At 40.3% G+C, this 24,770-nt stretch overlaps 1 protein-coding gene across 2 annotated transcripts in view; it reads left to right on the top strand.

The window, feature by feature from the left end:
* Positions 1-24,770, top strand: part of LOC121090260 (CD2 associated protein) — an 89,660-nt gene that overhangs the window by 10,034 nt on the left and 54,856 nt on the right. For both annotated transcript variants that reach the window (XR_005828503.1, XM_040598608.1), the window contains exon 2: positions 13,250-13,410. Coding sequence is in view for 1 of the 2 variants with exons in the window: in XM_040598608.1 (XP_040454542.1) it covers positions 13,250-13,410 (161 nt within the window). In the remaining variant the exon portion in view is untranslated. The remainder of the gene's footprint in view (positions 1-13,249; positions 13,411-24,770) is intronic.

Raw genomic sequence — 24,770 nt, 5'->3', positions numbered from 1 at the left:
GAACCTCCTGCAGTTCCAAAAGGACAAATGCATAATCCACCATCTGGGAAAGAACCACCTCACTGTCTATCAGGTGGCATTAGCAGTATAGTAGCTACTAGGTCATGGGGAGTAGTTGTTCCCCACCATCTGGCACTCACAAGGGTGTCTCTAAAATACTGTTTCCAGTTTTGCTCATCCCTCCCCGCAGATGCAAGGAGGATGCTGACAGATGGGAGAGTAGAGCATGGTTAGGAGGCCAGTGCGTACAGTGTGCAGGAAGTTGGTCTAGCCTGGAGAAGATAAAGACATACTCTCCTTGGAGGCACAGTGAAAAAATGTGTATCAGTGGCTGCAAGTTAGGACTAATGGTAATTCCTGTTGAATGTAATGGAGGAAAAATTACTGTGGAATTGAATACCAGAAAAGGTGCCCAGGGTGGCTGTTTTATCTCCATCCTTTTTGAAAACTTCCAGAATTTAGTTGGACAATGCTTTGGTGACCTGATTTGACTTTGAGGTTAGCCTTGCTCTGACCAGTTTGCCATAAGTGGTCCAGAGGTCCTTTGAAAACTTGTTTTTCTATGATCAGAAGTATTGCAAGCTACATCTGTTTAAATCGTGGTGTTAATAAGATATACTCTAAATTTGTCTAAATTCAGGTTACAAATGGATGTTTAAAGGACTCTATCTCCTAACTTTTAGAATATAATTGAGCTGTTGAAGCAGTTTTATCTCCTTTAAAAGTATCTGATTGAGATTGTAGAGTGCCCTTGAGCATTTGCCATTTTGACTGGCTTTTGTAAAAAACCTATTGCATAAGGATTTCTCTCTGTGCTTTTCAATCAACAGTTCAGTTTTTTATATTGACTAAAATGTCCGCAGTAAAAAGTAAATTAATTTTATTAATGCCATAATTAGAATGGACTGTCCTGACAGCATGAAGTCAGATAGGAACACTTGTTCCTGTTTTAATGCTAAGCATATTTTGTGGTTTTTGCAAGATCCCAATCTGGGACCATTCAGACTATTGCATCATGTCTGTTTTTAAAGATGAAGGGAACACTTTGTGCATGCTCCGAATGATGCTTTTAAGTTTCCATAAATTTATTTCAAAGCCAGATTCTTGCCATGTTTGCAGAAATACTAATTGTCATTCTGAATTAAATATGTGCCAAATTGTAGGCCATCTATCAAAGCATTTTTTCTTTTTTTTTTCTTTTCTTTTTTTTTTTTTTAGGAGTGTGAAAAGAGTTTTCTTTTGGTTTAAACCCAGAAGGCTTTCAGACAGTTTCTTGTTTCTGTAAATCATGAATTCATAACCTGGAGCTATGATCATGCTGTCCTTTTTGGCTAGAAGAGTCCTGAAAAAAATCTGCAGGAGGAGCTGAAGCTTTTGTAGTAATGTGGGGTCCTGATAGTGAAGGAGGAAAACTTCTATAAAATTTAAATACATTTTTTTAAAAAAAAAAAATTTGGGGGGTACAGGGATAACTTTATAAAAAGAATTCTAAGATAAGCAACAGAGTCTTCCCCTTCAAATGTATTTTTGTGAGCTAATTATCAAGTGAAAGTTTTAAGGGAAAAACCCGTACCCTGTGGTACTTTTACTGCTTATTTGGTGCTTTGAATTGGAACTAAATCTGAATGAGGTACGGTTTTTTTTTTTTTGTTCTTCAGAGCTTTTTTGGCATGGCTTTATTTTAGCAGCTTTTGTAATTTGGTGTTTTGTGACTTACCTTGAATGTTGTGCCAAATAAATGTTATAAAATTAACTTAAGGGAAGGAACAGAGGAAGAGGTGTAAATCTATGTATGGAACAGTGTCTGAGTCATGACTTTAAAAAAAGCACACATTTTCTGAAGTACATTCCCTTGTACCCTCTCGGGTCCCTGGTTTTCTCTGCATGTTAAATTAGTAGCAGCTTTTCACCTTTGCTTATGAAGACATGTGCTACCTTTTCTGCAGGTGTCACCTCTCGTTTCCAGGCTGGTTTCTTGCAATGAGCTCTGCTCAGACTGAAGGAAACAGCAAAACATCACTTTGTGCTTAATGTAACTTGCCAGGTAAAACATTTTGACCTCTCCTGTCCTTACAAGGTGGTGTCAAATACTAGTGGTTTTACTCTAATACTTCCTATTTCAGTCTTGCTGTGAAGGGAGGAGTCTGTCAAGTCCTGCTCATAGAATTGAGGGGGGTAAATTAAATCCACAATTCTATCAGTTCTTAAGTTTGCGTATATCTTAAGGTAAGTATTTCTGATAATATTGGAGAAGACATGATTGGATTCTTCTTCTAGTGTAGGTTTAATATACCTGCAGTGAGAAATATATCACTAAGATGCTTTTTTTTCCCCATCTGGTTGGTAATGATGACTTACCATCTACAGGATGCAGTTGGAATTGAGGGGATGTGTGCAGCGATTTGCTTTAGGGAAGTAAAAACTGACAAATGTTTAATTTAAAGTGTGTTCTATTGTACACAGTGGTAAGCACTAGAATGCACTCTAGAAAATTAGGGGAGCCTGGAGCAGGAAAATGAGCCATGTATGGTTTGCATCTTTAATGCTTCAGGGCAGGCTGCTGGGCAGGATTTCTGCTGTGCTGTTTAATTTCCTTCACAAAGTATCTTGCTAATTGTACTGGAGCCAGCTGGAGAAGCTGGTGTTTGAGATGGTTACTGTTGGAATGCAATGAGTTTCTCATTGCTTTAAACAGTTTGGGAGTAAAAGCATACATTTTTTAGAGTTTTCAATTGTCCATTTCCTAATTATTTTAGCCATTCTTACTGGGCTGTAAAATTAGACATAATCTTTTATTAAAAATGTGTGGTGATTCGTTTCTTGGAGAATGCGTGATGGACTTGCCCAATCTAAAAATGCTGGGCAAATCCATGGCAGCTTCCAGATAGACCAGTTCTGTGCTGACAGGACCAAGACTTCTGGCTTTAGACCCTCTCATGGGTATATTGCTATTCTTGTTTTTATTTTTTTTTTTTTTTAGGATTGTTGCTCTAAGCAGAAAATGCTTGTGCTGGAATGGAGTGATGCAGCATAGAGCAACTTAGAAAAGAAGTAAGGAAAAACAGCAGATGCTGCAGGGTGGAAAGAAAAAGAAAAAAGAAAAAAAAATGAAACTTTACTCAAATCATGTTATCACTGACTTTGAAAGTGACTGGAGCTGGCTTCGGACCGTACTGTCTGAGAGTTCATGACTTTGATGTCAGAGGCATAGCAGCGAGAAGTATTTTTGGGAGAAGTGTTCAGTGGCTGAAATGAATTTGTTTGGTCAACTCTGGCACAGAGTCGCCTGTCAGCTGTAGATATGTAAAATTGGAAGTTTGAGAAACTTAATGAGGTATCCAACAGATCGCAAGGATTCTGTGAAAGTGAGAAGATGTCTCTGAAAGAGAACATGCTAAAACCAGTTACTGATAAATTCTTTTATTTGTATGATGTATCTAACACCTAGGTAAAATCTCATTAAAGATTTTTGTGTCTGAATTACAGAATGGTTTGGGTTGGAAGGGGCCTCCAAAGATCATCTAGTCCCAACCTCTACTGCCATGGGCAGGGATACCTTCTGCTAGAGCAGGTTGCTCAAAGCCCTGTCCAACCTGGTCTTGAACACTTCTAATGATGGGACATCCACAGCTTCTCTGGGCAACCTGTCCCAGTGTCTCACCTCCCTTACCATAAAGAATTTCTTCCTTATGTCCAGTCTAAACCTACCCTTTTTCAGTTTAAAACTGTTGCCCCTTGTCCTGTCACTACAGGCCCTAGCAAAAAGTCTGTCCCCACCTCTTTTTATAAGCCCCCTTTATATACTGAAATAAGTAAGGTCTCCATTATCATTAGAAAGCGTAAAATGTGGTGGGTCCCCATATTTCAGGAAAATAACAACTACTTTTTATTCCAGCTTGTTCATTCCCCTTTTCCAATGGAAACTTTTTTTTTCCTTGAAGCTCATAGTATTTGATCAAAATAGGAAGCTGACAAGTGTCTGAGCTGCTGGTGCTGGGCAAGCAAATGCCCAAATGAGATACTGGATATTGTGAGACTGAAACGGTATGTTTGAAAGCTGTTTTGTTTCTGCCCCACCCCATGTGTGTGTGTTCTGATTTGATTTTTTTTTTTCCCTAAAACTGTCTTTATAACAGTTGAAAATACCTTTACTGTAAGCACAGGAGAGTACCCGCTAAGTTTCTAACTGATGTTCTAAACCGTAACATATATCTAGGACCTTTTTGGTGGTAACTTGTAGTAGAAAAGATACACTCTATTCCAGAAGAATGATATGTTTTCTTGATAACCAGCACTATGGTCTTTGATTGGAAAGACTTTGATTTTTAAATTCCCTTCTAAAAAAATTTTTTAAAAAATTTGTTAGAGGAAGAGGGGCTAGGGCTGGAAGACTGAGCTGCTGCAGCACAGCACTGCCTGAATGCGAACTCAGGTGGGTATGGTGCTCCCTCTGATCAGCTCTTACGCTGGGGAAGCAGAAAGGCAGCTTGTTGGAAATTTGGCTTGACTCTGTGGCATAGTGGCTGATTGACATCGCTCATCTAATGCTTCATCAAATCGGATGAGCCTTCTGAGATGTGGGGTGTGTTGGCATGAGTATGAAGGTTGTTGCTTCAAATGGAGCAAATCCTGTTGAGCTCCAAATTGAGTCCCTGCTGTGTGGCAGCAGGGTGTGTTTGGTGCTCCCAGAGTCTGGGTAGACACAGCTGAGCTGGTTTTGTGTAGAATCAGCTTGGGTCCAACAATGTGTGTTTTGTTTATATTGAAGGCGTCTTTAGTGCTTGAAAGCGGTGTGTGTTTGCCCAGCACCTGAGCTAATACATTCTACAGACTTAGGTTCTCTGTCCTTGGAATAATGAGCTTATAGCAAAGTGGGAGTTAACTGCATATGCTTAAAAGAGAAAGTGCATAAAATGGCGTGAAAATCTTTCAGTTTCATTGGCATTATGTTTTATTCTGAACTAATGAAAGAATCTTGATGGCGCAGGGCACTTTGCTGAAAACAAGACTTTAAGTCAATATTTGAATATATGAGATCAGCAGTATCTTAAACTGCCGAGTAAACTGCTCAGCCACATCCCTTCCTTGTGGCAACAGAAGTTCGCTTGGCTGGCATATAGGAAATAAAAGCTGCAGGAGCAGGAAGCAGTGTGGCTGCTGTGGTACAGGGGTGTTTATTAGGATTGGAGCTGGCATGACTGGCATGGCTCACATGGGAGCAGGCACAGGTAGAAAGGGCTCTGCCGTGTGTCACTGTTGTTTCTGAGGCCATGCAGGAGGTGTCTGACCTCCTTTTGAGCTACTGTGAAGGCAGAACATCTTGTGATGCTTGATGCTTTCAGAAGCCCTCGTTATGCAACTGTTTTGCAAGTCCTCCACATGGAGCATGAGTGTGATGGCTCTGCGTGGCTCAGCTTGGTTAAGTGTCTGCTGTTCTGTATAGTGTCACTTCGAAACCGTTGACTTGCTGAAGGCTGTGGTGAACTCTGCTGTAAAATACTACACGTGTAGACTGCATGGTCTCCATTAGTTAAATACTCTTTCCTTGTCCAGCTTCTTAATAGCTTGGAACTGCATCCCTACCAACAGTGTTGACATGAATCCAGCGGCCTCATGTTGTTTATGCGTTGTGTTAGGATGTGGTTTTGTGGCAGGTTTTGTCTATGTGCAAAGCAGCATGTAGTGAGGGACAATGTGATTGGATCCGTAGTGGGAAACTGCTGGTGTTAGGCATCTGACATTCATACTGCATGTTTTGGATGTTTTTATATCATCATGGTCCTAGTCTCATCCCATGGATTTAATGCCTGTTAAAGATTAGCATGCATTAAGGGTGTTGCTTGGCTGTATATCTTTGATTTAGTTTCAGTGAAAAGAAATCCAGATTACTTGCTTTGAGACTGCTGGTCCACACTGAACTGAAGCCCGTTAAATGAGGATGGTTTGGGGAGCTTCACCAAGAAGTGTGCTCCTGATCTGGACTGTAACAATCGTGTAGATGTTGGATTTGACGCAGTCCTGCGCGTCTGGCCCTGCTGTGAGCCATCTTAGGGAGATAAACTTGAAGGTAGTTGGCACTTCATAGTTTTTTCTCAGGCTGTTTTCCTTACCTAATTCACCCGCAGTATAAATAAACACTAGTTCCAGGTGCAGAGCAGGGAGGAGGGACCATGTGAATGCAAACAGAAGAGAAGATGGGTTCACAGCACCCTTGGGTTAAGATGTCTTGGAAGTACAGCTTTGCAGGTTTCCCAGTTTCCATTGATGATATAGCTGTGTTTGGCACCATGAGAAGGAAAGTAGGAAATCCTGTATGTTTCCATCTGTTCCCGATTCAGTCCCTAGGCTGCTTCTCATGCTGATGACTGTTGGAACATGAAAGGAAGGGAAGTATCTTTTTGCACAAGACCAGTGGTTGGATTGGTTTCCCCAGTAGTGGGAAATGTGAGAAGCTTCCTTACTCAGTGTGAGGAAGACCAAACCCACATCTGTACCCCAAAAGAATACTTAGATCTTTGGGGAACTGATTATTATGGTCATGGTGGTTCATTGTGTAAACAGGAGAGCGAGTCATGAGAGCAGATGCAGAGCGCAGAAGGAGTCTGGCTGCAAAGAAGTGGAGGCTCTTGACCAGGAGGGATTTGTCTTTGGTTGCCAAACCCTGATGCTCACCTTGTGTGTATGTCTTACCAGGAGAGCTTTGTAGGACAAACCTCGTACAGTTTTTGAAGCAGGGGCTAGAGTTTTAAGGGCAATGGGCAGTCCACCGGGTCTCTTTAGCTGAGCATATGAGTTGTCATCAGTGACTTAAGTCAGGGTAACAGGGAATTTTGTGGTGTTGAAGCAGAAAAAAGATAATTCTTATAACCACTACTTACATTTAGAACTTAGGGACGTGTTTTCATTGTTCAGCATTTAAACACCTGAACTACTTTTTCAGTGTTAAGGTCTATTTTCAGTGGCCAAAGATAAACTGTGGTATTGCTATTAAAACAGCTGGAACTCTTGTATCTAACATTGTAGGAATGTTTCTGTGGGAGAGCAATTGGGAGAAGCTTTCTACTTCAGTCTAACACCCGGTTTTGAGATAATTGTGAAGAAAAGTATCATAGCTAGAAGGATAAGATTGTGTCTTCTGTCGTCTTTTGTCTCTAGTGTAAGCTTGCTGTCTGCTATAAAAATAAATGCCTTTGTTACTCTGTGTATGTGTATTCATAAATAATAACATAAATGTTAACTTGGTTTTATAGGTGACTAAATTTTGGATTTTTTTTTGTGATAGATGTACAAGTGGAAATAACTACTAATAAAGTTTGGTTTGTGCATCTAGCAACTGTCTGTTATGATAAATTGGAAAAGCGAAATCTCAGTTTCTAGTGTAACTGCAGTTCTGCTGGCACGATAAATCTGGAGACTACACAACTTTCCAGGGTTCCTGTTCCAATAAATGACTGAATCTGAACTGACCTAAAACCTGCCTGAAGAGACCTTTACAGGGCATGACATGCAACCCAAATTCTTCGTGCTGCTCGATGTTGGACTCTGTCCCTCCAGGTCTGCAGCAAGTTTCAGCAAGGCTTCCTGAATAGCTTGGAAGTTATATGCAAGGATTTCAGTTATCCACAAATGTGTTTGGTGGTTTTGTTTGTTTGTTTGTTTGGTGGGTTTTTTTTTCATTTTATAAGCTATTACATGTGTTTTTAATGGGATTTATTTTATATCTGCTTTGTGTCTTTTCCTGGCTACTACAGAAAGGACACTGGATTCTGACAATACTGTAATGTCTTAAAGTACTAAGAATGTGGAATTTTGCTCTTTGCTGGACAAATGTCTAACACTTGGTTATTTCTGTTGAAGACAGTCATGCTAGAATTTCAGTGCATTTTCCATTATTTTCCTTCATTTATTTTTGGATTTTGTTTGTTTTGGATGCTTTTTTTTAATAGGGCTCCCAGAGGGCCTTAGTTACCTATAATAGCCAACCTCAGAGAGAATCTGAGTAGTTGAAGACTTCCTTTGTTTAAAATCAGTGAAGATGGATGTTATGCAGCCATGCTTATCGGGAGGCTTGCCTTCTGCTTTGGCACTGGGATGCATAAGTTTTGGAGAAGTGGAGAGTCCACCTGTGCCAGCAGTGACTGAATGCCTTGTGCAGGCAGCATTGCTATGTTGGCTAACAGCATGAGCAATTCTGTCAAAGAGGCAGTGTTAGAGAGGACACTTTCGTCTTTGATACAGGGAGCAACGTAGTCTATAGTTGATGATGCTGACTAGCTTTGACATGTTTGGCCCGTTTCATTAGTCAGATTGTCATCTTACTTGAAACCAAGAGCTGAATAGACCACTCCCATAAAGTCTGCTATAATCACCTTTCCCCCAAGGATGTCCTGTCAATATTTTTTTACTTAGTGCTTTGATTTAATTGATCCCCTGCCCCTGAAAATTGGTCATAACCTTCAAAAAGCACTGTCTGGGAAGTTGGCTATGTTGGAAGGCTGTCGTGGCTGGATGACAGAAAGTGGCCACCTAAGGTATATTCTTTCTGGCTCAAGTCAGTCACAGAATGGCTGAGGCTGGAAGGCACCTTTGGAGATCATCTAGTCCAACCCTCATGCTGAGAGCAGGGTCAGCTACAGCAGGTTGCTCAGGACCGTAGAATCGTTTAGGTTGGGAAAGGTCTTCAAGATCATCTAGTCCAACTGTTAACTGAAGACGACAGCTCTTTGTATCTCATTACTGATGCAGAACAGAGGTATTCTTGGATTATCACTAACAAATTTCAAAAATTCAATTACGACTAAAATGGAATGGCAGTGTCCAGTTGGTTTTTGGGCATCTTTAAGGAGACTGCACAGCCACTCAGAACAAACTGTTCCATTGTTTGATCCCTCTTGCAGTGTGTGTGTATATGTACATGCATATATATATATATATATATGTTGAAGAAGAATTTGTTCTGTTTCAGTTTGTGCCTGCTGCCTCATGTGCTTTCGTTGGGCACTGCTTGATCTTCTGCATGCACTCATCAATAAGGTCTCCTCCAGCCTTCTCCCAGCTCTTTCAGCGTTTGCTCATATGAAGGTACATGTGAACATACCAGTTATCTTTGTGGCCCTTGGCTGGGCTCTCCAGTATGTTCATGTCTGTCTTGTACTGGGGAGCCCAGAACAGGGCCCAGCACTCCAGATGGGTCTCACCAGTGCTCAGCAGAGGGGGAGGATCACCTCCCTTGACCTGATGGCAGTACTCCTAATGCAGCCCAGGATGCTGTTAGCCTTCTTTTGCTGCAAGGGTACTTTGCTGGCTCATGTGAATTTAGTGTCCACCACGTCCTACTCTGCCAAGCTGCTTTCCAACCAAGCAGGCTACAGCCTGTACTGGTACAGGGGTTTGTTCCTCCCCAGGAGCAGGGCTTGGCATTTGCCTTTGAACTTCATGAGGTTCCTGTTGGTCCATTCCCTCAGCCTGTTGAGGTCGCTCTGAATAGCAGCACATCAGTGTGGTCTGTAAGCCACCCCTCGTAGTTTTGCATCATCTGCAGATTGCTAAGGGTGCATTCAGTTCCAGGTCATTAATAAAGATATTGGAACAACTGAGCATTGATTCCTGGGGCACGCCACTGGTGATTCTCCTCCAGCAGTTGTCATTGATACAACCTTTCGAGCCTGGCATTTTGGACGGTTTTCAGTCCACTTCACTTTATACTCATCTGGCCTGTACTCCATCCGTTTGTGTATGAGGATGTTATGGGAGACGGTGTACCTTACTACTTCATGGCATGATGGGAGAGCAATTTCGTTGTGAAAGGCTGTCAGGTTGGTCAGGCATAATTTCCTCTTCATACATCTTTGCCGATTCCCACTATCGTCACCCCAGTGCTCTTGGCACCGACTCATCTGCCTCTGACACTTCATTGAACAGTTTCCAGCCCCTTGACTGCTACCAGGGCAGTAAACATAGTCCTATGTTTCTAGATCTATTCTGTCAATTCTCAGTCTGTTACAATTTATTTTCTGTAATACCCTAATCAACCTGACTGGTTTGGCTTGTCATTTTTTGTTTGTTTCCCTCTTTCCTTGGTTGGAAGCATGTGCCAGGTGCTGTCTTGTTTTGGCAAGAATTCAAATAAAAACCCTAGTTTGCTACTTATTGGTTAGAGATCTAGGATAAAGACAGCTTCTTTGCACACAGTGTAGGAGGTGGTTTGTGATGGCCCATGCTGCCTGTGAAAACTCAGAAAAAATGTTGTTTCCCTCTTGGGTGAACTTTGGTCCTGCTGGATGTGCAAGAAAAGCATAGTTAACCTCACAGTGTTTGTGCTGAAGCTCAAGAAGACTTTTTCTTCCAACACTTGGTCATTACGGATTTTTAAGCTACAATTGGTTTGAGTTGGGTTTGAAATTGAGAAAGCTGTGTAAAAAGCAGAGGGGAGGCAAGATAGATGGTTTTGATAGTTTGTGTTTTTGTGATGTTCTGGTGCACCTTCTACCAGTTGGGACTAGTTTCTGACTGTTTTGACCAGCTTGTATTACTGCAGTCCAACTTAACTGCTGACTGATTTTAGTATCATATCTGTTCTTCAGTAAAGCTTTTAAGTGAGAAATTGAGAATCTTCCAGAAGCATTCAGAACTACTTCAGGCATTAAGTATAATCCATGGACTGACATGAATCTTAATTACTGTTATTATAAGGAGTTGTGATTCCTTAAAAACATCTTCTGTCATCACTGGACACTAGTTTTGCTTGGGTAAATATACTTGAAAACCTTTCAGAGGCTTATTTAGTCTGGACTGTTCTGGTAGTAGAATAGTTTCTTGCCCATCACACTGCCATCCAGATTACCCGGTTGGTTCATCTAGGCTACTTGCTAATGTTGAAAAGCAAAAGTGGTAAGTGTTCCTGTTGAGGACCACATAGTAATGAGGTGTGTAGCGTCTTCCTGTTTCTGTGTCATCACGTGACTCCTCTAGCTTTACAGGCGAGACAGCACAGTTTGGATCTGTTCTGTGTATGTATCCTTGGGAGTGAGGGTGAAATTGAATATTGCTGACAAATACAGAAGGAAATTGAGCACCTAAATGTCAAACATAAAAAGCTGATGTTCGTACATTGCTATTTGTCTTTGGAACAGAGACACATGGATGACGACTAGGAGGTTCTTGAGATCCTCCTTTTGGTTGTTGCCATGACAGAGTCCATGTTTTACAGTCTGGAAAGGTTACCAAAATGAATGTGCTGTGCTGTGCGTTTCAAGCACAAATATGGAAATGTTCCCCCAAGGAAATAAAGAAGCTTTCAAAATAATTGTTATGTTGACATAATGTGAGTATGATTGCCTACTACTTCTGTGGAAAAAGGACCAGGTGTTTGGCAGTTGCAGTCATATTCTGCAATGCTGGAAGCATTTACTATGACTGATACAGTGTTCTGATCCATTTTCCATGTTTAACTTCATAAAACTGTCCTATAGTACGTATATTGAAATATAATATCTGCTAATGTGCTTAAAAACAGAGTTTATCATGAGAGAAATATGTAACATCGATATTTCTTACATTTTTATGCATTTGTAGGTTTCCAGCATGGTTGAGTTGGGTGGAAGATGACATTTTCATTTCCAGACTGTAGGTGATGAATGGCTGTTGTTTTTATGTTCTGTGGCTGCCAGAATTTCCTATCTGTTGGGCAATATTTCATGTCATCCACTCAAAAGACAATTCAGTGCTGAAGCAAGACAAAATTGCTATGGTGGCTGCAGGCAGTAGTCTGGAAATAGGATACTTTAAAGCAAGCTTAGAGAATACGTTTGACAAAAAATAAATGTATACAGTATGAAAAGTGTGTTAAGAGTTGTAGTGTGTGTATCACGAGCAGACAACTCTATTGATGACTTCTCTTCATAATGAAGAAAACAAATTTTCTTTCTTAAAGTAAAAAAAGCAAAACTAAATCTTCATATTTATATTCGACTGGTTCCTTTGTTAATGGGTATATTCTGAAAATCATGTAGTTCTGTTTTTTACCAAAGGTTTTCTGATTTAATCTCTAGGCAGCAGAGGGATAAAGATGCGTTACAACATGTGTGCAGCAGCACTTCTGATCAAAACTGTCCACAGATCAGAATTATATATTGATTTAATAAGTTCATTACCAGGAAATACTTTCTTCCATTTGATTCCTTAATTTGTGATTTAATTGTTCAATATTATTACGTACCGATAGAATAAAGAATGACCTGGGGGAAAAAACCACTTTCACAGCCATTCAGGATTTCTGTCTTTTAACCCTGTTGTACTCTCGCCTTTGCACGTGTCTGTTGTGATCCGCAGAAGAGAAGGTGTGAGAGCAGTGTTACATTTGGTAGTGCCTGAGTATCCTGACTGGATTTGAGTGAGAGGGAAGATTATTTGATTGCTGCAGGTTTGTGGAAATTTCTGGCATAAACAGAATTTCCTGATGAACAAATCGGCCTTTATTGCCAAACAGGCCTTAAGCTCTCAGTAAGCAACTCTAGTGGATCTTGTGCAACAGATGGACAAGTATGTAAATACATTGCTATACTCCCCTGGGTAAACTTATTTATATCAAAATTAAAACTTGCTTGCTGCTGCTTCTTCAAGTAAACCCAGATGAATCTGAAGGATTGTGTCTTTTTCATGTCTGGCAATTTTATTTGTTAATTGTACACCTTCTGGCTATATTACATTTCTTGCATGAAACCTATGAAAATATTTGTGTGCCGCAATCATTTTTTTGCAGGTAAAATAGCAGATGCAAGTATGTGAATTAGCAAAGCATTGCATGTGCACGCTGCACGTGCACAATTCGAGCCTTTCTCCCTCCTTGGCCCTAAATATGTATTGAGTAAGAAACTCTTGCCCTGTGAGCACTGATTCATGATTGGTAAATCTTCAGCTGGGACTTTGCGGGGCCAGGGGGACCCACTGCCTGCAGTCCTTTCCACCACACATACACAAAAACCTACCTACCACCACCAAAATATGACCTGGTGTCATATTCCTAAATTTACTTTAATAGGTGACTGTCCAGTTTTCTCCCTCTCCCCAAGATGGTTGGGAGCACTACAGCTCACAAATGAACATTGCTGTAAGGGAAATGCTTGTTCTTAGCATTTGTCATTAGGTCTGCCTTTTTTGTGTGTGCATGGCTTTCAAGTTGTGTTTCCATGTCTGATTTGCATTCACTGTGGTGTTTCTCTTTTTTTTTTTTTTTTTTTTTTTTTTTTAGTGGACTATATTGTGGAGTATGATTATGATGCAGTACATGATGATGAGTTAACGATTCGAGTTGGGGAAATCATCAGGAATGTGAAAAAACTGGAAGAAGAAGGATGGTTAGAAGGGGAGCTAAATGGCAGAAGGGGCATGTTCCCTGACAATTTTGTGAAGGTGAGTTTTCTGCACTGACACTGTTTTACTGTGATTATACAGCAGGCTAGTTACAGTGAAATGGTTATAATACGTATCAGTTGTATTTGTAACGAGATGGGTTTTTTGAACTGGAAGACCTTTTAGATGATTACATCTTTTTTATGGTGTTATTGAAGGCCTTTTTTGTTTAAGTTCTGCTGTCTGTTCTTACTCACTTAAGCATTTCTTTTGGTCTGTACCCTTGTGCTGTATGTGCTGTCTCCCTCCTACTGCTGGAGTGCACTAACAGTTGTCTGTAGCCATGGTTACCTGCTTTAGTTTTTTAATGAATTCATCTCACTAAAACCATAAAAAAACCCCAAACCTGCCCCTACAGAAGACATCAAGTCATGAGAGAATTGGGAAAGTGGGGCTGCAGCTCAGCTATAATGAAAAACTACATCCTTAAGCTGTGGTTGTGTGGGTGCTTCAGCCTGGATTTAAGCTGCTTTGTTTGAAGGAGCTATTCTGCTCTACCCTGGAGTCTCTGCTGCTGGCTCTGCCTGTTTTGTGACCATGCAAAGGGACAGGGCAGGGAACATGTCCAGCTGAAAGGTAACTGTGCACTCAGGTTGACTATCAGCTTGTTTGGTTTCCTGACCAGGATCTGCATTAGTCAGCAGCAAGTAACTGAAACCTTCCAGGTGTATGGTAAGTGTTCCACTGGGCTGCGGTGCTGTCATGTCTTTGGGTTAGTCATCATCTTTCTATAAAATGATCCTCTGGGATCTCTGTCTCGCTCAGTGCTGAATGACTGACTTGTGGTGGTTGTCTGTTGTTGTGAGATGCTGCTTCTCAAACCTTTTATTTAACCTTTCATGTTTATTTTGTTTGTGTCCTAATTTAAATTGAAGTTCTTGTTTGCACCTTCCACATTTTTCCTATTTTCTGACTAATATTAAGTATGAACCTATTTATTACTTGAAATGAAGAAGTCTGCAAAGCAGCTAGGTGTGCTATTCCATGTGTAACTTCTGAAATTCAGAGTCTGAGTCATCTGAGCTGCAGATACTTTATCATGTAAACTACGCAGATTTTATGGAGATGTTATGCTTTGCTGCTCTATGCTTTCTAGCCTTTTTAGTAACTTCCAGGGATTGCTTAGTGTGACTTCCGTAAATTATAATCAAAGAGAATTTATATATTCCTGTCTCTTTTCAAGCGAAATTAATCATTTGCGAAACAGAATTATCTAATGTATCTTACTGTGATATTTTCACATTGCTAAACCTACGGGGAAATTTGTCCAGTGCTATAAACACTTCTTTACACTAGCTTACATTACATTTGATATTTTTTTTGTTCATCTTACTGAAAAAGCAAGATTACTTATTTTTGATTTACTGCGGAGGGATTCAAGTATCTACCTTTTAAAACTGATGCGAATAATCCATTTGTTCTTAGAGTATTTTACCAAGGAAAAGTTTGTACGAATGCCTCTCGCTTGTCTAATATTTTTAAGTTGTTTGTATTTTAGTTCAGTATCTGTTTTGGGTCCTGTATAAACAGCAGTTTAAGTGTTTTTTTGATGATTACTGTGTTGATGGTGGTGATGATAATTGGTGCTCAAGTGCCATATAGAAAGAAAGGTTCAGACACGGCTCATCTCTGGTTCTTGCGTCATCAAAACTGCCTTCCCTGCCTTTCTGCTGAACAGCGGAGAGGGGTCAGATGTGGCTAGTTTCTATGTTAAGTACTAAACTTGTCAGATGTTTTCTTGCCCTTCTGCAGCTGTGGCTTTTATAAACTTTGGTTTTAAATTGTTTTCATTCTGAAAAATCTTTATGCATCTCAGCTCCAGGTATTTTTAACTATACAGCTTTTCAGTATGTGTGTGGCATGGTTGGATTCCTGAATTACAGGAGACAGTCAGTTTTCTAGAAGGTGTGGGGCTTTTGAGAAGTGGAAAGGGAGTTGTGTGAAAGAAGACTGCGTCTTTGGTTTCATGGCAACAGGATAGCTTGCTGCCTTGGTGCTGGAGTTGAGTGTGGTTAGGAGGCTGATCTTGGGAACTTTTGCTCTTGAAGATGGTGTGCATAGACTGGAAGACTGTCATGCAGTGATGAGATGATGGGAAAACATTGTTAGGGAAGTGAAAGTCATGGTTTTCTTCATGACCGATTTGATTGTCGTTTCTTAAAAGTTAGTTTACAGGTAGTGATAATTTGAGAAGCTATGTCTGGGAAAGCTGTTGCAGAGAAGTGGGGGTTTTCTGCCTCCCTCTCCAAACTGTTCTCATTTGCTGCTGCAGTAGGTTGTTAGTGCTACTATGACCGGACTGCTGCAAATACTAAGCCTCAGCAACTAAACTCACATGCTCCAGCTTGGCCTGGTGCAATGTTGACACTTGCAAGGTGTGGGTGAACTGCAGGAGGGAGGTGGGCAGAAGCTGAGGCAGGGTTATACTTTGGCCCTGTGAACAAGGCGAGTCCCTTGAGAAATGGATTTACTCATTTGCTGCCTTGTGCAGTAGCTCACCACTACCAGGTGGTGGTGGCCTCCATGTCCTCTAGGCTTTTAATAGTAATGGGCTCCTGTAAGGTGGCGTAGGGTTGAGAGTAGAGAAGTGTAGCAAGTTGATTAGGTGGGGTAATGACAAGGAGGATGCTGAAGAGGGACAAACACTGCTACTTCTCGTGACCCACACAAAAGGGAAAGGAGGCTGAAGGTCTGAAAGATGCAGTGGGGAAAAACAGTTGGAAGGATGCTAAGCTGGGAGGACTGGGTGGACCTTGGGTGTATGAGGTGGATCTCCCAGGTCAGGACAGTCGGCATGTGACCAGAGAGAGCATGTAACTGCGGGCAGGACCAAGGGTTGCACCAAGTTTTACGCATTTGGATGCAAAATTCTGGGACCGGACTTGAATATTTATTTCTTCATGAGAGGATCTTCTAATTCTTCTGTTATGAGTGTAATTCAATGCATTACATGGGGATCTGGCCTGAACTCATGTGGATAAGTTTGGTTGTTTTTCTTTCCTGATACATATGCTGGTTTGCTAAGAATTGAACTGAGGTCAGGGTATAACCTTTCCATGCAGAATTTGGATGGTAAATTATAGTCTGTGCCAAACTGAAAAAGATTAGCATTTGAAGCTGAAGGTGCATGTGTTATTCACTAAAATTGCCTAGACTCTTCATATATGAAGTACTTAAAAGCGTAATAAATGTATGACAGATTATGTGAAGACAGGCGTTTTCTTTTTCAAATGTTAGATGCTTTTAGAGAAGATAATTGAGTTTTTAAAAGAAGCCTTTCATTTTCACAGGCAACTGTAGGAGATTTTTTTGGAGGGGAGGTGAGGAGTGGAATATTGCCAGCTGCTTTGGGTTTTGCTCATTTTATTGGTTTGTCTCTTCTTCATCCTGTCTGAGGGCAGGAAAAGAGCTTGTTGCCTTGGTGGCAGCTGCAAACTGTCCTTGGCTGTCAGGCAACATGCGGCTGCTTCTTGCCTGTGTGAAGGATAACCAAAATACCAGCAGGAGGATTATTACTGCATGCCGCCTGGATGTGTTGGATGCCACATATTCAGACTGTATCATCCCTGCTAAAGCAGATCAGTCCCCTTATGTTCCCTCCTCCTCCTGGGCTCCACTAATACACAGGATTTACTGACATTTTACACCACTCCTCATACTTTGACTTTTGCATGCTTTGACACATGTGTCTTTTCCGTTTGAAGTATGACCAAGTGCTATCAACTTAATTTTCAGTAGTTAAAGTTGTGCAGGAAATATAACCAAAAAGATATCTTCTTTTATTTGCCTCAAGTCTTCTAAACATTGCAAAATAGTGTTATGTAGTGGTAGTCGGTTTGTTTTGTGTAGTAGTAGCGGTTGGGCCTTTGCTGTCAGAAGTGCAGCAACAGAAGCTGGCATTATGTTTTCGAATGTGTTAATTTGTTGTACAGATAGTTAGGTGAGCTAAGCACTATATGACTTCGAAATACTTGCATACAGAAGGGAATGTATGGAAGCTTCCTGTGGAGTAGGGTTAGTTATAAATTAATCATATCGGTATGATGTGATGCTGATGCTTGGTACCTTATAAGATCTGCTGGTAGTTTTTTGATTGTTTTTTTTTTGGCTTCTACCTAAACTTTTTGCTTGTTGACAGTGTGAGACTGAAGAAAGACCAGAGCTTGGTGGTACTTAGTGCCAGCTGGGACCTGGGCATTTTCTGCAAGCTCATCACTTAATGAGTTAAGTAGCAGTTTGAGATGGTCTATCCCAAAAGGTGCATTTCTTGGTGCTGACTTCTACTTGCTTTGTTTTGCATTGAAAGAAGGAGAACAGGTGGACCTCTAAAGGGGACGCCATAGAGCCTCCCAAAATATCCTGAGATACTAGTGTGACAGTGTTGGATGGAGAGCAGGAGGGTATTGTAAATGCTGGGAGGGAAGTCATGGGGTAGGATGTCCAAAGCGGTCCTGAAACCAGAGCTCAAGGGTAGTGAAGCTTGCAGTGACTGTATAGTTGAAAACAAGTAAGTAAAAACACACACACACAAAAGTACAAGCAATTACAGTACCCACTTTTGAAGGTACTTTCTATTAATTCACTTTTTAATACTAGCCCTCTTTTAAGATTTTATGCCTGTATTGCAATGCTGGATTTTGGAATGTGTGAATTTCTAATTTTTTTAACAAAAACTGATTTGAAATTGCTGTTTGAAACTGTGTGTGTATACACTTTCAGTGGGGCTGAAATATTTGAATTAGGAGTTCTTGTCCCTTACATGGTTGTAGCCATTTTTCTCCCTCTTCCTGTATGGGCGATTCAAAATAAACAACTTTATACATTCCTGAAAGGAATTAGCAGTGGAAATCTAGCAGACATTTGTTGTTTTCTTTGAGAGTGGCTTTTCCTTCCTAGAGTTCATCACAGTTTAAAATGTGCATACAGATGTTCATCTCCAGTATGGGTTAGAGCAGTGCAGTAACACTGTTAGACTGAACGTGTGAGGTTTGTGGAGATGTTAAGGTATGTGGGATGTGGAAGGCTTTTTGGTTTTAGGTTCGGATTTTTTTTTTGTTTGTTTGTATTTTGTTGTTTGTTTATTTTGAGTAGCTCTGTTCGCTCTCCAACCAGTTGTGTTGATAAGCCGGAAGTGATGATTTGCTGTTCTTCCTCCTGCTCATTTTGAAGTTTGTGTATTTTTTTTTTTTTCTGTATGTAGCTGAGAAGGTTTTTAAGAAGTGAAGTTCCTTGTTTTATGTGATTTATTGCTATCTTAAGTTTTGTGACTAGCTATACTGTGAGTAATACGGCTTTTCGTGGTAGTAAAACCAGTTCGATCATAAGCTCAAGGCAGTAACTTGAATGAGGGAGGAGCAGCAGATAGATTAATTAGTAGCTTTCATCAGTTAAGGTAGAAAGGTTTGCCGGTAGGTTTTGGGGGTATTGTGGTGAGCAAGCTGGTCACTTTTACAAGCACGTTTGGGATATGCACCACTTCAACTGTCCGCTCGGCAAAGGATGTGTCTGTGATAGAGCTGGTTTAGAGACTTTTTGCCTGCTCAGGTGTGTGCGCCTGCTCCTGCTTTGCTTTAGCGCTGAGCCTGGATCCTTTTCAGGTTAATGTGAACTTTGCTCGCTGTGACATTTTTCTTCCTCCCCCTAAATAAAAAAAGCCTGCAACACTGGGTGTGTTCAAACAAGTATGTCCTTGGAAGTGGTAAGCCTGCTTTGTTTTCCATATGTTCCTAACATCAGATATTGTAAACAGACTTTGTGTTTTGGAGTAATGAACATGAACAGCAGCACAAATTAAAAGTTGTGATTGTAATATAATTTTTAGTTTTGATTTAATATATAAATTATAAAATATATATAAAACATATAAAAAATATATAAAATATAAATAAGTGTAAATTCTTGGCCTTAGAGGTGTTTGTGCAATAAAATTACTTTGGTATGATTTAGCTTATCTGCCTTAGCTTATCTTCTGTAATGTACAGCGAAGCTTAGGAACTGCAGACTCCTATGGTGCTTGCATGAAGAATTTCTTTTTAAAAGGGTGATTTGTTTTTAGGGGTTATGTCCTTGTTCAGCTTCCTGGTCTATGTGTTTGTCCATTTAAAAAGAACAAAACCCAACCCCCTTTGCTTCGTGCTTAAGCCTCCCTGAATGAAAACGTCATAGTATTGGCATAGCTGACCTGCCTTCTTAAGGCTGGGTCTTTGCTGCCTTCTTCCTGCCTTCTTGCTGGTGGGATGCTATTAAGGACCGAGTGTGCTGTGAACTGGTGGGAGAAGTTTTAGCTGAAAACTCCTTCAAGCGTAGCCTCTGCCACAGTTCCTTTTCAAAAACAGAGAATTGACCTCTCCCAGAACTTTAAACAGGAATCATGGAGTTGGGAAGGTTCATGAGCAAGACAGTGTTACTCTCTCCTGAGTTGTTCTTAATTCTAACCTGGGCAAGGCACAATTAAATAGTGTAGTAACATTAATTAAAAAAACCAACAGATTAACTGTAAGCTTTTAAACAATGTGTATAGGATAAGTATTGTGCATCTAAGTTGAAGTAATTGGGGTGTCTTTATAGAATGGAATAAAACACGTATCTGTTTCCTGAATTTTGAGGTTTGCTCTTCTTCTAGGTGTTCTGTCCAAATTGTTTGCATGCAAATAAGGCTTGGGGAAATTAGCTATGCAGTACTTCATCGATCCTATCAGTCAAATGGTATTTTGATTTATATGGCTTTTTCGTTTGCTTTTTTTCTTTTGAGGAAACTGTCGTCGTAGTGAGTAGTGTAGGGAGGTGAGACCGAGGGGCTTGGAGGTGGTGTTGACTTCCCAGGGAGAGGTATGCAGCCCTGTCAGTAAGGAGGAGATGCTTGTGTTGAAGCTGACAGTTCTTGTTTTTCAGAAACAAAGTTAACGTGCAAGATTGAAAGCTGTATTAAGTAATTTTGCTTTCAGTGCTGAGTATAAGAGAGAAACGATGGGTGTAAGGTGGCTTTTTGCCTCCTGGCGGGGAGTGAAGCTGATCATTCAAGCTGGGGCTCTTAAGACGTGTTGCTGATGTGATGGCACCATCCGTTGTTTCTGCTGATTTTTTTTCTTCTGGCTCATGAAGAAAGTAGTGCCACTGAACAGTGTGTTGTCAGGGGGTGCCGTGTGGGTTTGCCTGAGCTGCTCCCACCGATCCCATCCATCGGCATGTGTCTGGGGTTTGCGAAAATGGTGATAATGATTCCTGTGCTTGTGGGGTGAGAGACAGGTCTCTACTAGCCGACTGTTTTGGCTTGAATGAACAAAGAAACGGGTTTCTTCCAACTGGAATGTCAGGATAAATGGCTTGCCTGAGCTTTGCTTATGATGGGGGAACCATTGTTTCTAAAAATGATACTAAATAAACCAGTGGAAGACATAAACAGATAAAGTCAGTGGCACTGATGTATAGATATATATTCATATAAGAGTTTTTGCTGGGATTCAGTTCTCAGCATGGGTTATTCTTATTTCTGTGACTTTTGCAGTTGAACCAGTGGATTGACTACTTGGGTTTGTATCAGTTGGGCCTTGACCCCTCTGTACACTGACTATCTGACATGAAGAGGGGAAAAGCTAAGCCTTGAGGTTGGTTTGAGTTTGAAGATGATCTTGGACTTTGCACTGTAGAGACCCTGTTGCTGACAGCAATGAGCACAGCCACTTGTGGGCACCTGTATGCCAGCTTTTCTTACTGTCACTATGTCCACACTGAGATTTTGTTGCCTTATCGGTGTTGCCTGGGGCTGTGTGAATTATTTCCTATTCCAAGGCAGTATAGGTATGCTGATTAGAAAGATACGGCATGAGAAAGTTATATAGCTATAGAGTTATTTATCTTGGTGGACTATTAGATCCAAAATGTCACTCCTCAAAACTTAACTGTTGAAGTGCAGAAAATTTGGTGAAATGATGTGGCCCTTTCCCTGCTTTTAAAGCACCTGTGCTTTAAAATGTTTAAAAAAATATCACCTGTAAAGAAGGTTTCAGTTTACATTTGAAAACTGTTGTTTCACTGTAAGAATAACAATCTGTAGCGTTGTGAATTCTTTTGTGGCCAGATGTGAACACAGAATGAAGAAAACAGTGGTGCTTCTTTTAATATTTAGCATTTAAAACATATTTTCTGTATCTTAAAATACTGTGTTGCCAAGTGCATGGGAGAAATGGAAAGAGCTCATAATTTTTGCCGCAGTGGCAGTACTGGTATGGAAGGGGATTGGAGTTACTGTTCTCGAGGACAGCAGGGTAAAACATGATTAATGACTTGGGTGAAACCTGCTTAACATGCTGATTATTCTCTCTGATTCGAATTATCCAAGTTTCTTGATTGTACATGTGTCTTTTGCTTTTCTAAATGGTGTGTCAGCTTGTGATGTTTCTGTGTTGGAACAGCACACTCCTGGATACTCACACTGCTGCTCAGTTTGGGTGTTTGCTGCACAAGCTATCCTGGAAGGGGCAACAGGTATATACAAGTAGTTATTCCTTTAACCACATGAAACAGTCTGCTCTTTTGTCCTTCCTTATTTAGTTTTTACACTTGATTTGTGCATAGTTTTGTAACTTCCTTTCTGAGCACTGGAGAAAGGTAACCATTGTCTGGCTGGAAGCTTGTAAACGGGGTGTGTTCCATCAGATGGGTGAACTCCACAAAGTATTGCCAGTGTCTTAGGCAGCAATACCTGACTGCAGAGGTGCAGAAAACCTACTTTTAAGTTTAGACCTTCACTGTATATACAAGTGTAAAATACAGCCATAAATATGTACTCTGTAATTAGCATATGTAATAATACCAAAAAGGTCAGTTATCTGGATACTGTAATATGTAATATTTATTGCCTACTAGGAGGCTCTGGACATGTGTTCCAGTGCTACATTTTTAGTAGTTTGCCATATGTCTAATAAATCAACATGTGTGTACACCCAACACAGTTACTACTAAATCTGTTCTTTTGCCTTATTTTTATGAGGTTGAATGAAGTAATCTATTTGTGAACTTGAAAATTAAACTAGTGTGGGGCTTACTCATCTGGCCTGTCATCTTGTAACATTTGTGCCACTTGAGAATTTTTCTTTTTGGATGGGTCATCATTTTGGAGGGGGGAAGTTAGCTGTCCTGTCCTGTAGTGTTTTCAGTATTAAATTTATTTTTGAATGTATGTTTTCCTTCCTTGAACTTCGGGTTCTATCTAATACAGTGAGCTGGTCTCAAAGTTAGATGTGTTAAGTGGTTTTTAGGCTTATTGAGCTTTCTGGATACTTTTCACTTCCTAAAAATATAATTTTTGTGTATGTATGTGAGCTCATTAGCTTTGGACTTGGTATAATAAGATTTCAAACTGTTAGAAACTGATGAAGATGGTCAGTTGCCCTGTCACCTAGCTGCTTACAGAACAGGAGCAGAAAGCAAGATGCATTTTCAGTTAACGGTAACTTGTGAATCTTTGGTAAAACTGAATCTTAAAATCTTAGTGGAGATCAAAAGAGGTTTAGAGACTTAGATTTTTAGCCCTTATTTGGCACATTTCTTAATCATTTGATTTAGCGTCTTAGGCAAGTGTTGTGATGGGATGTAGATGTGGCAATGCTTTAACTCACTGTAACCTTTGTGCAGAGGTGGCCATGAGTGAGGCACTGGAGGTTTTACAGGGAATAGAGATGGGTGCCCTGGAAAAGGCATGTAGGGAAGAAGGAAGCAGAGTATGACAGCAAACATGAGAAGCCAGAATGATGGGAAGAAGGAACAAGGGATGTTCTGAGTTAAACATCAGAGTGGAACTGTAGTGGTTAACAGGTCATGGATTTCTCTGGACCAGTAGTAGAGGCATTTAACTGGGAGAAATGTGTCTTTCTGACTTCTGTGTGGGGAAAACCTGATAAAACACTGAGTGCTGCAGGAGCTGGATCTGTCTTGTGCTCTGCTACTTGTGATTCTTGGTTTCATTAATCTAAAGCACTGTTTTGTACTGGTGGCTGATAGGACATTAACTGCTAGTCTGTAAAACAATTACAAGAAAGATAATTAAATTTTCATATGTGTAAGCAAGTAGAATAGAAAAGAAATGCAATTAACATTTTAAGATGTTCTTATCTGGCTGTGAATGTAGCAGCATGATAAAATATTATTTAGATATTATTTTTAGAAGTATTTTAAGACTAACCTCTTTTCTTAATTAAATGGTTGGGAAACATTGATGTAAACATCTGTGCTTCCTTTAGCTATCCCTGTTGATTTAGAATGCTTTGCTCCACTCTTGGTAGGCCTGGTGATTTGACTGCTGTCCTTTTCTGCATCTGGGCTTTGGTGCTTCTTGAAAACAGATGGAAAGAGTCTTTTTAACATCAGCAAAAGCTTCTTAGGATGCCAAGACATTCAGTGTTTTTGGGTCCCTTGTATTTTTGAAATATTAACAAGACCTCAGATCAGAATCTGTTTTGACACTTGTTTGGCATAAGCTTTACAGGTATCCAGTTCTCCACAATAAAAAGTAATTATAGATATGTATGTATAATTTTGTTTACATATATTAAAATCTGTATAAAAATCTGGAATTCCAAGCCTGCTTCTACATTCCCTCTTTAGAGGTGAGTTTTCCTTATTTAGGAAAGTCTGATTGTTTGCCCGTTCTTTACCTTCAAATATTACATTTATTCAGTGGCTCAAGTTTTAGTCTGTAAGTCTGAAGTGACTCAGTATTTTTTTTTTTTTTACGCTTCCCAGGGATCCTGCTTATTCCATGTGTTATGTATTGTGATAAAGTGATACCTTGCCTGACTGATTATGCCTTTCTTCCTTACAGGGAGGCAAGTTGGTTCACACTGGGGTTCTGTCTGCAAACAGGAGAAGTGTGAGCCTGGCTTGAGTCACTTCTGCAGCTAATTATATTTTAATCTTGAGGGGAAAAGGTTAGAAATTGTGATCTGAATGTGAAGCAGGCACAAATATTAATAATTCAATCATATGAAAATACTTACCCAACCATTTATGAAACTCTGCTTTGCACAGGGAGTCTGCAGATATTTTCTGGCATCGCTTGATGGCTGAGAAGTTTATCTACCAGGGGCTTTGCATCCTTGCTTTCTGTACTCTCATGTTTGAAGCATGCAAAAACTTTAGATGTAAATGGATAGCTCTGTGTAAAACTTACAAGAAACATTTAGGCAAATTTCCAAAGCCATGCTCAGTTGATAATGGCCCTTGAGTGAGTGGTGTGCTGTGTTCAGGAACTACAGCAGTAGTTGCTCCCATAGCAGTATGTGCCTGTAGCTTCTGTGAAAATTGCTGGGGACTCATGTCAGCTGGAAACTTTTTTTAAATTTAGTCTTGAACAGAAATGCCCC

Source organism: Falco naumanni, chromosome 6 (genome assembly GCF_017639655.2).
Source record: "Falco naumanni isolate bFalNau1 chromosome 6, bFalNau1.pat, whole genome shotgun sequence".
In the NCBI taxonomy this organism is placed as follows: domain Eukaryota; kingdom Metazoa; phylum Chordata; class Aves; order Falconiformes; family Falconidae; genus Falco; species Falco naumanni.
This window is presented reverse-complemented; position numbering and strand designations above follow the sequence as displayed.